The sequence below is a fragment of the Malaclemys terrapin genome, chromosome 16 (genome assembly GCF_027887155.1).
Source record: "Malaclemys terrapin pileata isolate rMalTer1 chromosome 16, rMalTer1.hap1, whole genome shotgun sequence".
Classification (NCBI taxonomy): domain Eukaryota; kingdom Metazoa; phylum Chordata; order Testudines; family Emydidae; genus Malaclemys; species Malaclemys terrapin.
Window position 1 is genome coordinate 24,917,115 of NC_071520.1, and position 12,000 is coordinate 24,929,114.

At 45.2% G+C, this 12,000-nt stretch overlaps 1 protein-coding gene across 3 annotated transcripts in view; it reads right to left on the reverse strand.

The window, feature by feature from the left end:
* RFLNA (refilin A) overlaps nt 1–12,000 on the reverse strand; it is a 34,344-nt gene that overhangs the window by 21,315 nt on the left and 1,029 nt on the right. For all 3 annotated transcript variants that reach the window (XM_054006072.1, XM_054006071.1, XM_054006073.1), the window contains exon 2: nt 11,570–11,930. In XM_054006072.1, coding sequence (XP_053862047.1) covers nt 11,570–11,776 — 207 coding nt within the window. In that variant the 5' untranslated portion in view covers nt 11,777–11,930. The remainder of the gene's footprint in view (nt 1–11,569; nt 11,931–12,000) is intronic.

Genomic DNA, 12,000 nt, shown 5'->3' on the forward strand with positions numbered 1-12,000 from the left:
AGTTCATTGCAGCGCTGAGTAACAAACTTGGTGACAAGGTAACTGGGAGCATTCTTGAGGGATTAGCACATTAGAAGTCCAGACCTTGTAATGTTTCCCCCAAGTGCAGCTCCAGAGCACAATTCTGTTCTCAGCTCTGCACAGCTGATCTCATTCTCCTTACTAACACGCACAAATCGCGTGCTGATTCAAGGGGCATTGCGTGCATCCCAGGACAGTAGGACACTGGAGCCAAGATATTCCATGTGACTCAGAGAGCAAGACCATGCCCACAGCACTTCATGTAATCTGCACTTTTGTCCAGACTTGTGTACAAAGGGGGTCTGTGAATGGAGAATGTTAGATAGCTGATTGCACGGTGTGTATCCTGCTAAATCAGATCATGGACACAGCAGCACTAGGTGTTTGTCGAAGTAATTAACTCATTAATACAACAGGGCCCCTCCGCTGGAAACAGGAGCCTGTCACAGGAATTGGAACAGTGTCTGTTGCATAGCAAGGGCCCATCCTACACAACTGAACTCAACGGGAGTTTTGCCATTCACTTCAATGGGAGAAGGAACAGGTCTTCAAATGCATCTACTCCTGAATGCTGGTTACGGGACCATTTTTACACAGGCTATGGAGTTTGCAAAGGTACTGGCGGGGGAATGATCAAAGTAGAAAATGACACATTGGCATAGGTACCAAAGGTAAATCAATGTTAGCATTGCTCCTGCAGGCTTAATTGGAGATATAAACTACACCTATCTGGGTAATCAATAAAGAACAGAACTGCAGAATGACATGTTGAGCTGGTGATTGCCACTCTTCTACCATCAGAGACACTCACCGTGTCACAACTAACTACACAAGAACGGCCCTGCTGGGTCAGACCAATGGTCCATCTAGCCCAGTATCCTGTCTTTAGATAGTGGCTACAAAGGGAATGAACAGAACAGGACAATCATCAAGTGATCCATCCCCTGGCATCCCGTCCCAGCTTCTGTCAGTCAGAGGTTTAGGGACACCCAGAGCATGGGGTTGCATCCCCAACCATCTTGGCTAACAGCCATTGATGGATTTATTCTCCATGAATTTATCTAATTCTTTCTGAACCCAGTTATACCGTTGGCCTTCACAACATCCCCTGGCAATGAGTCCACAAGTCCAATCATACAACTGCTGCATGAGAATTCTCTTGAAGTCACTTAGAATTCTGCATGTGGAGGGCCTAAGTGGCTTATAAAGCTTGGCATACATTGAAAGACCATTCATAAAACACTGCAGTTTGCTCCTACTCTAAGCAATCAAAAACCTTGCATAGAGTGATGAAGTCACTAAATAGCAGCACTTGTTTTATGGAGCAGCTCTTTGGAGGAATCCCAGCTGAGGTTCTGTTTGTCCGTACAGCATTCAGAGTTCTGAAGCATCTTCCCTTCCATCTAATCTGTAGTGTCTGAGTGAAGAATGGGGATTAAATTAAATGTGTCAATCTCTGTATCTTCATTACAGCAGAGTTAGTGGCAGATGTTACCGGAGTTAAGGTAGCAAAACAGTTTCCTACCTAAACTCCCTATTTGCACACATTCACAGCCAAAACTGGTTTAAAAAGGGGGGGGGGTGATTTTGTGATTTTTATTTTTTATTTTAAATTTCACAGTTATTTTGAAATCTGAAATTTCAAAATTATAAAAGGGGGAATCAGCTTTGCCTCATTTTTCAAACCAGTATAGTTTCACCAAAATTTCATCAACATTTTCCCCACCTCCAATTTCAGCAATATTTTGAGATTCAAAAAAACGTTGCTCAGCTCAACTTCTAGCTTTCCCAAGTGTTTGTCTCTGGGGCTGAAATGTGACATGTCTGGTGTCTGCCAGAGGCTGGATGGTGGGGGAAGGTTTGAGCACAGTCCTGGCAACTGGGCCAACCGAGGCATGGCTAGGGGAAGTGAGCGGTCTCAGATCACACAGCAGGTCAACGATCATGCTGGGAATAGAACCCAGGAGTCCTGGCCATTAGACAGTGCTACCTCCCAAACAGCCATGATCCATAAGGAAAGCAGAGGCCAAGCCTACGGGTAGAAATGAAAATACATATTGGATAGTTGTATCTAGTCATTCACACCCTTTGGATCACTGGTGTCCTCTGACACGCAGCTAGGTGTTCCTCCCCTCCTCTGACGCTCCCATCAGCATCCCCCTGAAAGTCACCACCCTTACACCCTGTCCAGGGATGGGATTGCTCCCAAGGGTGCACCTGGGAGAGGGCTCAAGAACAAATTAACCCTGTACAGAGTCAGCACCAGGCCCATACTACAACTGCCTGCAAACCAGCACTTCAGTGGCACGTCTGCTCTGCGAAGGGGTGAATTTCATCCCAAAGCACGTCTTTAACAAGGGACAGAATAGACTATTTTCTTTTTAGTAAAGAATTTGCTCCTAACACCGAAGGGTTAAAATGTTACTAAAAAACTTAAGTTATTTCTTGTTTGGCAGCATTTTTTCCCTCTTTCTCAACTCCTGTGCCTTTCAGGCATGTAAGGGCCTGGGCAGCTAAGCTCTGCTTTTGAAAGCTACCCCATGATAAACACACACAAAAAGGGTTCCCCAGACAGGTGTTCAACCCCCTGCCCTGAGCTGTGTTTTATCTATTCCGACATAAGTATCACTAAGGGTTACTATGCAGGGACAACTGGCCAACAGCTTAATATCTGCTGGAGGACTACGGGAAATGCACCTGAATGTTTGGAGTATATAGCGGTGAAACCTGTTCGGAATAATTGCATAAATAAGCCAGTATGGAGACTGGAGTTCCTCTAGCCACGATAACCATGGGGCAGGGTCTGTCTTTTTGTTCTGTGTTTGCACAGTGCATAGACCGGTGGGGTCCTGGCCCGTGATTAGGGCTACTAGGCGCTACAGTAACACAAATAATAAAGAAGAGAATCAGACGAATACTTAGCCCTGTTAGAACGCCTTGTGCTCAGAGACTCGAGGCATTTTCCAGAAGGAAATGGATTGCAGATTGGGAAGCTAGGAGGGGAGCCTTTCCACCACAAAAAGTGACAACCCTGGCACGCCTTTTGCCCCCAAACCCTTACCAACCACACCAAAAAAGGAAATTAATAGAATCTAAAAAAGGAACAACAGAATCAACCCCCTACCCCATACAACTTTAGACTCCGAAAAGAGAGCAAAGGCTCCATGAAATCTACTAGGGACTTCGCTACTGCTATTGATTTTATCTGGAAGAGGCTCAGATCCTATGGTGATGGGCAGCAGTCTGAAACAGGTTGATCGATATGAACCAAAAGAAGAAATCACTTGCCCGAGTGTCAGAAGTAGGAACTGAATTCAAGTCACCAGCAGCCCTCTTCTAGCTAACCCCCGTACTAATCTCTTTCCAGATTTCACATGAACATACTGGTCCATGAAAATGTCATTTTCAGCAAGCTGACATTTACAGCAGTAATGAAATAATTGCCTGAGTTATTCAGTGGCGATGATACATCTACATCTGTTTTAACCGGTAAGATACACTTGGTTAATAGATGATTGTGCATTGCTAATGTCTTGATGTACTGGAGATTACAAGCCCTGTTATTCATGAAACTATCATGGTCCCAGAAACAGGACAGGTTTCCTTTGGAAGTGATAACAGTCAATGGAGACATCCAATTGAAAGCGTGGCTGATAGTCCTAGTGTTATGGAATATTTAATTTTAGATAATTACATCCTGCAGCTCTCCATCAACTTTCTGTTTCAAGTGGGAAATGTATGGTACTTAACTTCTAGTCCAAAAGAGCTATATAGTGATGCAGTGGGGTGTCAACTAGCTGAAAGGTTCCACCCTAGAGGTGGCTACATTTTCATAGCCGGTGAAGTGATTCCTGTATATCTATCTAAAAATTATGTGCCAAATCCTGCAGTCTTTACTCTTGCAAAACTCCCCCGATTTTATTTCAATTCTGTGTACGTTTTGCCTGAGTAAAGACGACGGGATTTGGTTGTGGCACGCCTATCTGTCTCTGTGTGTGTATCTGCGCAGCAGCTGGGAGCGTGCTTCCCAGCTCGGGTAGGCAGACGCTCACGAGCTCTGCTCAAGCTAAGGTGCTAAAAAGAGCAGGATGGTGGCGGCCCGAGTACCATCCTGCCCAACCCCAGTGGGTCTTGGGTGGCTAGCCCAAGCTGCTGCCCGTGCTGCCGTGGCCACAATGCTATTTTTCAAGCTAGCACGTGCACGTGTACCTGAATGGAGAATTAGATCTCCCAGCAGCTGTGTACAGACCCTGTGTTCTCCCTCACCCGCAGGGTACGTGCAGTGTTTGGGGCCAGACGTTCAGCCTGTGTAAATCAGTGCATTCAGTGGAGCTGTGCAGCCGGAGGGCAGCTGAGATCTGCCCCTATGTATTTAATTTTCAAAGCATTTGGGGATCTTTGGGGCAATGGACACTATATCCTAGAAAGACTTTAGTTCAGAAAGATGGATCTGTGTAGCTATGAAATGAACTGAGAGCTGCTTGCCCAAACTAGGCAGACGCAGTTTTGTTTCTGCAATTTGTGTTCTGGCATCCGGAGACACTCCTCTGGTGGGGACTAGAAAAGAACACTACATCCCTCCAGGGAGACGCTGTATTTGACAGACAGGAGGGGCTGGGTCCTGCTTTACATGCAGGCCTGACATTTTGGGATTCCCACTCATGTGACTGCTAGGAGTGAGATATTAATCAACACACAGACGCAAAGGTTAGTTGGAGCAGTCTATAAACAAGACCATGTTAGCCTGGTGAGTAACTGGAATGCTGAGCTGGCATATGGTTTGTAGATTAGGCAGTGCCCGAGGCCTGCCCGCTCTCTCCTGCCAGGGATGTTTCAAAGAGGTGGCGAAATGGGCCCAGATTCATATAAGAGGGGATGAGGTGGAGCAAGAGCTGGATTCTGGCAAAAAGGGGTGCAGGGCAGAGAGGGAGGTGAGACAGGAAATGAATTCATGCTGATGGGATTGGCATTCCAAAGGCTTCCTGTGGGGTATGGGTGAGGCTCGGATGTGGCAGGGTCTCATGGCTTCAGTGGGGGGCATGCTGCTATTTGGAATGGAGGGAGGGAGGGATTGACTGGGAGCCTCACACCTCTATGAACTTTCTTCAGGGATCTCAGGATGTGTGGGGTTTGAAGGGCCACCAAACTCCACCTCCTAGAAGGGATGATGGCTTTTCCACTTGACTTAGGCCCTGCTGCTGCTTTCGGGGGTGTGTGTGTGTGGGGGGGGGGGTAAACTGGCCCCTAAGGATCCAAAGTTGATGGGACATTTGGCCTGGGCAAGGCCTGACAGATGCATTATCCCCCGCTACACACACACTTCTCACCCAGAAGGTACCTTCCATGCATGGATCGCCTACATCCATGCTGTCTCCTTGGCACCATCTCCCCCAGAGGGCCCGTTGTGGGGTAGGAGGCGGTATCCCAAAGGGACTGGCATGCACATTGCCCCATCTTAGCAGGGATGCCAGTGAACTGGGGATGGGTGGCATAGAAAGCCATGGATTCTGGGGGCTAAACATCCTGCTCATTCCATGGGCATGATGTGGTGGTGGGGAACCCACACGTCTTACATGGAACATTGCGATTTCCAACTCGTTCTCCCCTCTGTCTTGGACTGTCCCATGGGACAAATTTTCCCCGAGTAAGGATTTGATCTAAAGGGCTGTATCTGGACCTCAGTGATTTACGTAGCATACCCTGGGGTGGTGACACTTCTCATGTGGAGTGACAGGGGTGTTGCGCTGGTTAAATTAGCGGACAGTGATGTATCAGCCTTTCAGATAACAAGGAACCTGTTGCAAATGGGACAGTGCTGGGAACAGACGGCCCTGCCCTGCGTGGCTCCCAGATGACAGGCCTGCTGCCAAGGGAGCTGTGTCTGCAAATTATTTTGACAAAGGGCCAAGCACATCCAAATAAATTTGATAGACTTTTTTTCCACATGCATAGTGGGGCAAAAGCAAAATAGAGCCGTTTGGCTCAGTGACACAGCACATACTTGCATCCAGACAAATGGGTACGATGCTTCCCACTCTCGGCCCAGGCATGGACCCAGTTCTTTATATGCTGAAGTACCAGTAAGCATCAGCAGCCAAGCTAAGCAGAGAACGTACGCATTTCCAAAGGGGTGTGGTTTAGAGCTACAGTGCCACTTCCATAGCGCCTTCTACCTTCCAGACACGAGGAAGGCCCCATTCGTGCAAGGATCTCCATGTGGGAAAATCCCCATTGAGGCCAAGGGGGCTTCATGCAGGCACAAAAGTCTGACTGCAGAACTCTTTACATGATCGGGGCTTTGTGAAGGCTCATGACTCCCTATGAATGAGGTATCATCCCCATTTCACACGTGGGGAAACTGAGGTACAGTGGGTCTGGGACTGGACCAGAGTGACACAGTTCCTGACTCCCAGCCGTGTGGTTTAACCACCCATATCCTTCCCTGTTTTCATCCCCTGTCTTTCACCGCCCCCCCTTGCCCCAACACCACACATGAGTTCTGATCAGGGCCCATTTCTGATGCTTTGTTTTCTGTTAATGTGAGCAAATGATTCAGCACCGAACATTTCGAGCCAGATCACGCACATTCCCTCTTTTGGGGACAGAATTTCTGGGGCCTCTCAGAGAGCTCTGGATTGTGTCTCTATGCGGGGAGGGGGACAATTCCTACCTGCATACCACATATTTCTCTAGCAACTCTCCCTCCCCCAGAAAATCCTGGCATCTTATTGCTGTCGCTTTTTGGGACCCCAAAGCCACCAGAATCCCCATGTACCATATGCAGCTCCGCGCTGAAGGAAAGTATAACCCAGGAACATTTTTTAAAGTTGTAAACAGTAAACCCATAAGTAAGTTCTGAGCAGACAACCTTTGGGCCTGATTCTGATCTCATTTCCACGGGTGTTAATCCACTGAAAACAATGGAGTTATATCGGTGAGCTGAGAATCGGACCCTCCGCATCAGAACTGTATTCCTGGGCAATCTTAGGAGTAAATTTTCTGCGGGGGTAACTGCACTGAAGACTGAGAATCTGCCCCTTGATCCCTGTCCACTTCTTTCTAGCAGCTGTTTTCTTGTGAAAGCTGTTAACGTATGCTTGTTCTTGCAGCTGATATTAGGGGTCTTCCTTTCTGCCTGACATACAATACAATGTATACCTTGTCTTTCTAATACAATGTATGGGATGCTTTGTAACACAAGTTCCAGTGTGCTTGAGAATAAAAATTAAAAATTCAGTCATCTTTTAAATTTAAAAGATAGCTAAAAGTCCCTCTGTATTTCTAGGCTATATACTTCTCATGGGGACACTTGCCCATACGCATAAAGCAGCCGAAGAATCTCCAATGAATGGGTTACTTGGGAGAATTAAAAGTAAGTTTTCCTGTATTCCAAGCAAAGTCCAATATAATGGTGTTGAGCTTGCGGTATTTATTACTCTGGCTCTAAATTGCCTTTCATATTTTCTTGGATCCCAAAGCTGTAGCCAAATTGGCTGGTTAAATGTGAATAAATGGTGCATTGTCTTCAAAACAAAGTCTGGCTTATTAAAAAGAAGAGTTTTCTTTTTTTATAGTTAAAGTTAATCACACCAAACCCAGGGAATGTGGACTGTAAACAGAAGAATGTCCCTGGGAAGTACATATAAGATCACTTCAGTATGTATGTCAAGAATTATCCCAGAGCTAGAAGAATTCTTAAATCTATCTTTAAAGCTGGTACAAAATAGCTGAACCCCAGGAAGATTAAAACTGGATTTTTTGATAATATTGTAATAAGAAATGCCATGAAATACTTCAACTATTTTCCCAGGTACAACTAGACTTACTGTAATTGTACCTAATAGATTTTTGGATATTAGGAATATAACTTATACATATTTTACTGTATTATAGCACAGACTATTCTCAACTTTATCTCATGTATAAATACCACAAATAATAATATAATAGGTGCTAAACATGCACGATTTAGTCTGTAAATAGCATTAATTATTGATTCACCAATTGCGCATGCTCTCTGATAAACTGCAAAGAGCAGGGCAATTAAAACAGGAGCACAAATTCATGGATTGCATAATTACTCACAGATCTGTGAGTTCTCCTTAAATGGTGAGATGAAAGCTAATTAGAAGCTGACATTTAATAGTATGAAGCAAGCATCATTCTCCATAGTTTTACTTTCTTAACAGAACCAGTTGCAAGCACAGTATTCACAGAGTGAAAATTAGATGGAGCGAAATTCCATTTATAGAAAAGTAGAATGATAGTTCCATACAAATAAATAACATATTTCACTATTTTGCAGTGTGCCAACTGCAAGTCTGATTAGAGTAAATCTCCACTTATGGTACAGTCCCATGTCTCAAGCACTTGCATTGCTTCCTCCTCCATATTAGCGCATAAGATTGCTTTTTATATTAGTGGGTCTGTGTTTCTTCTACACCTACTAGAGCATAAAGCATCCACCACATAACAAGCCTACATCCTAACAGCAAGGGCTCACAGCTAACACTGTTGTAATGTGGTGTCCAGCTGGCAAACAATTGTAACATTAACCTCTCAAAATACTGCCTAATGTTTGTGTGTTCAAAATCAAAGAAATAGCTGGACAATATAATTTTGTTTTTCCATAAATCTTAGAAAATATTTATTCTACAGGAGTCAAGAAGACCCCAGGGGTTAATTCAGCCAGAGTATTCCGCTATTCCATTATTTGCACCCACTGATACCAAGGTTGAATTTGTTCTCTGATAAGTAAGGTGCCATTCTGTACAATCTCCTTTTCAGAGGGGCTGACTGAAGAGTGTACAGGGTCTCTGATAACTATCTGCATGGCAGCTGATCTGACTTTATGGTAGAGTTTTATACATGTTTCTAGCTGTTTTTCAGTTCATTAATCCCTCCTCACACATTTCGTTTTACAAATGCATAACAAGGACCAGATCCTGCAAAGTCTTAGGCATGGGGGTACCCAAGTAGATAACCCCCTGAAGTTAATGAAAACTGTTCCTATGTGTAAAATTACTCACATGTGGGATGAGGCTCCAAGTTTGGAACCTCAATATTTACTTTATGAATTTGTTTTTTAAAATTAAAACCCACCCTATTACTTTGGTGAGCAACAGTTAGTACTCGTATCAGAGGGGTAGCCGTGTTAGTCTGAATCTGTAAAAAGCAACAGAGGGTCCTGTGGCACCTTTGAGACTAACAGAAGTATTGGGAGCATAAGCTTTCGTGGGTAAGAACCTCACTTCTTCAGATGCAAGTAATGGAAATCTCCAGAGGCAGGTATAGTATATAGAGAGATTTCCATTACTTGCATCTGAAGAAGTGAGGTTCTTACCCACAAAAGCTTATTCTCCCAATACTTCTGTTAGTCTTAAAGGTGCCACAGGACCCTCTGTTGCTTTTTAGTTAGTACTTGTGTGAGGACTTTGGCATATTAAGGTGTAAAAGACAGTTTTCAATAAAACATTAAACACATCCTGAGAACCTGAAAAGGTGAACTTTCAGTGCAAATCTGCACAGGAGGAAGAAGGTACTAGAATGGTAACTGAAATTCATAAAGTGTTATTCTTTCCTATGGAGAACTAACATCTCATTGTTCCATATAGTTTTTACTTTGTATTTAAGCCAATTAAACGTCTGGTTGAATACACCTAAAAATCTGTTTGTTTTTTTAACAGAAAAATGTTTGAAAGAACCTTGGGCAAAATCCTTCCCTCCAGCAACTCCTCCTAAGCCTCAGTCTTTAAAAGCAATTTATAATTCAACAGATTGAAATTGACAAAATGAAGCAGAACAAAAATCATAATAAATCTGCTTAAATACTCCTCCAACCTCAAACACTTCACAGACCCTTTGTCAAGATGATCAGAATCAGGCTTCTATCTAAATAGCTGCTGCCAGGCGTTCCAATAGAGCTGTACTGTTCAGCCGTACTATGGATAACTTTTCAAACCATCACTCTCTGAAGCACGATTCAAGCAAATAGCAGTAGCACAGAGCCACCTCTCAAGCAAAAACAACTTCATCCTTTGGAAGAGAACATGAACGTTTCCAAATCTTGTCTCTGATACCAACGGCCCTGACACATGTACATAAACTGTTCTGAATAGCGCACTGTTCCACGTTCAGAGCAGAAATGACTGTAGCACTGTTGCTTCAGGCTCACAAACAAATCAGACTGATTTGGAATGAAACCGTTTCAGCAAGCTGAGAAGCCAGCTCTGGTATGTCTAGTCACAACTTCAGACCTAGCCACATGTAGTATTGCAGTAAGCAGCCTTGTACTCTCTCTTACTGTACAGACCCATGTCACCCAGGCCAGTGGTTCTCAGCCAGGGGCACACGTACCACTGAGGGTATATCAACTCATCTAGATTTTTGCCTAGTTTTACAACAGGGTACATAGAACGTACTAGCGAAGTCAGCACAAACTAAAATTTCATACAGACAATGACATGTTTATACTGCTTTATATACTATACACTGAAATGTAACTACAATATTTATGTTCCAATTGATTTATTTTATAATATGGTTAAAAGGAGAAAATCAGCACTTTTTCAATAACAGTGCTGTGACACTTTTGTATTTTCATGTCTGATTTTGTAAGCAAGTAGTTTAAGTGAGGTGAAACAAGGGAGTACGCAAGACAAATCAGACTCCTGAAAGGGGTACAGGAGCCTGGAAAGGTTGAGAGCCACTGAGAGGCTGATTTCTTATTTCTTTCTTTACACTGGAAATTGGAGCATGTGTCTGATATGTTTTAATTAGCAAACCCTTACTATGATTTATCCTCCAGTTCCCAATCCAAACTGCAAATAATTCACCACAGGGAAGTGATGGGGGCTTTGAATGTCCCCAGATCTCCCTGAATTCTGTCACTGGTTGTCCACCCGTGGCCAAACCTTTGCCAGCCAATCCTAACAGCACAGTAAGGAAGTAGGCTGCTGGCTGCTTCCACAGTTTGCAGCTGGAGCAGGGGTTCTAGGTTTGAAGTATAGCTGACTTCAGGAAGGCTTAACCCATGACGTGCTCTGTAAGAGCTTTTAATGTTTTGCCTCTGGGGTTCACCAGTGGCCCATCTCACTTCATGAAGCCTGAATGAAGAGAGGGATTAATCATGAGGGAGTCTCACTCCTCACTAGAGACCACATCCAGGTCACCCTGAGGTGCAGGGGGTTGGGTTTATAAAGAGGGTCTATTTGTGAAACCCAGATCCAGGTTGGGACCCAATGCTGGAAGCTCCTGGTTTGGGTCTGAGTCACTCATCTCATTCCCTGCCCGCCTCTGACACCCAAACAGGCTCGTACAAACCCACTTCCTCCCACCCTTTGTCTCTCTGTCTATTTGGATTGTAAACTCTCTGGGGCAGATCCTAGAACAAAAAGCGTCCTGATGTGGAATAGGGGGTGGTCCCCAGTGAAAGATGGAGACAGTTCCCCCCACTTAAACCCCTGTGGAGCCAGGAACAGGAACCATCCCAGCCTCTCATCCTTGGGAGGAAGCTGTAGGGCCCCAGGGGGGTGGGAAAGGCTCTTACCACTTTGCCTTCCTTGGCTTCCTTTCTGGGCCCATGTCCTGGGTGATCTGTCCCCGTGCTGCTGCCCCCAATGATCCCGGGAGCCAAGGTGTAGAAAGGGGGGCTAGGGCTGGGAGGCAGCCCGGAATCCGGACTGTCCAGCAGGCCCTCCCGGCTCTTCTCTTTCAGACTCTCTTCCATTCCTTGTAGGTGCAGGTGGCCCACCATCTCTGGGGGGCAGCGGAGCCAAGCTGAAGAAAATCCGCCTCCTCCCTGAGCTTGAAGGTAGGAGGTGAAGGGCTTCGGGCACGGCCAGGAGCCCCACAGTCCAGCCAAGGAGCCGCCCCCGCTCTGGCACAGCTGCCCGCAGCCCGAGCTGACCCTGCGGGGGAAGGGAGCAGAGAGGGCGCATCAGAGACAAGACCAGCCCCGATCTGCTCCCAACCTCGGTC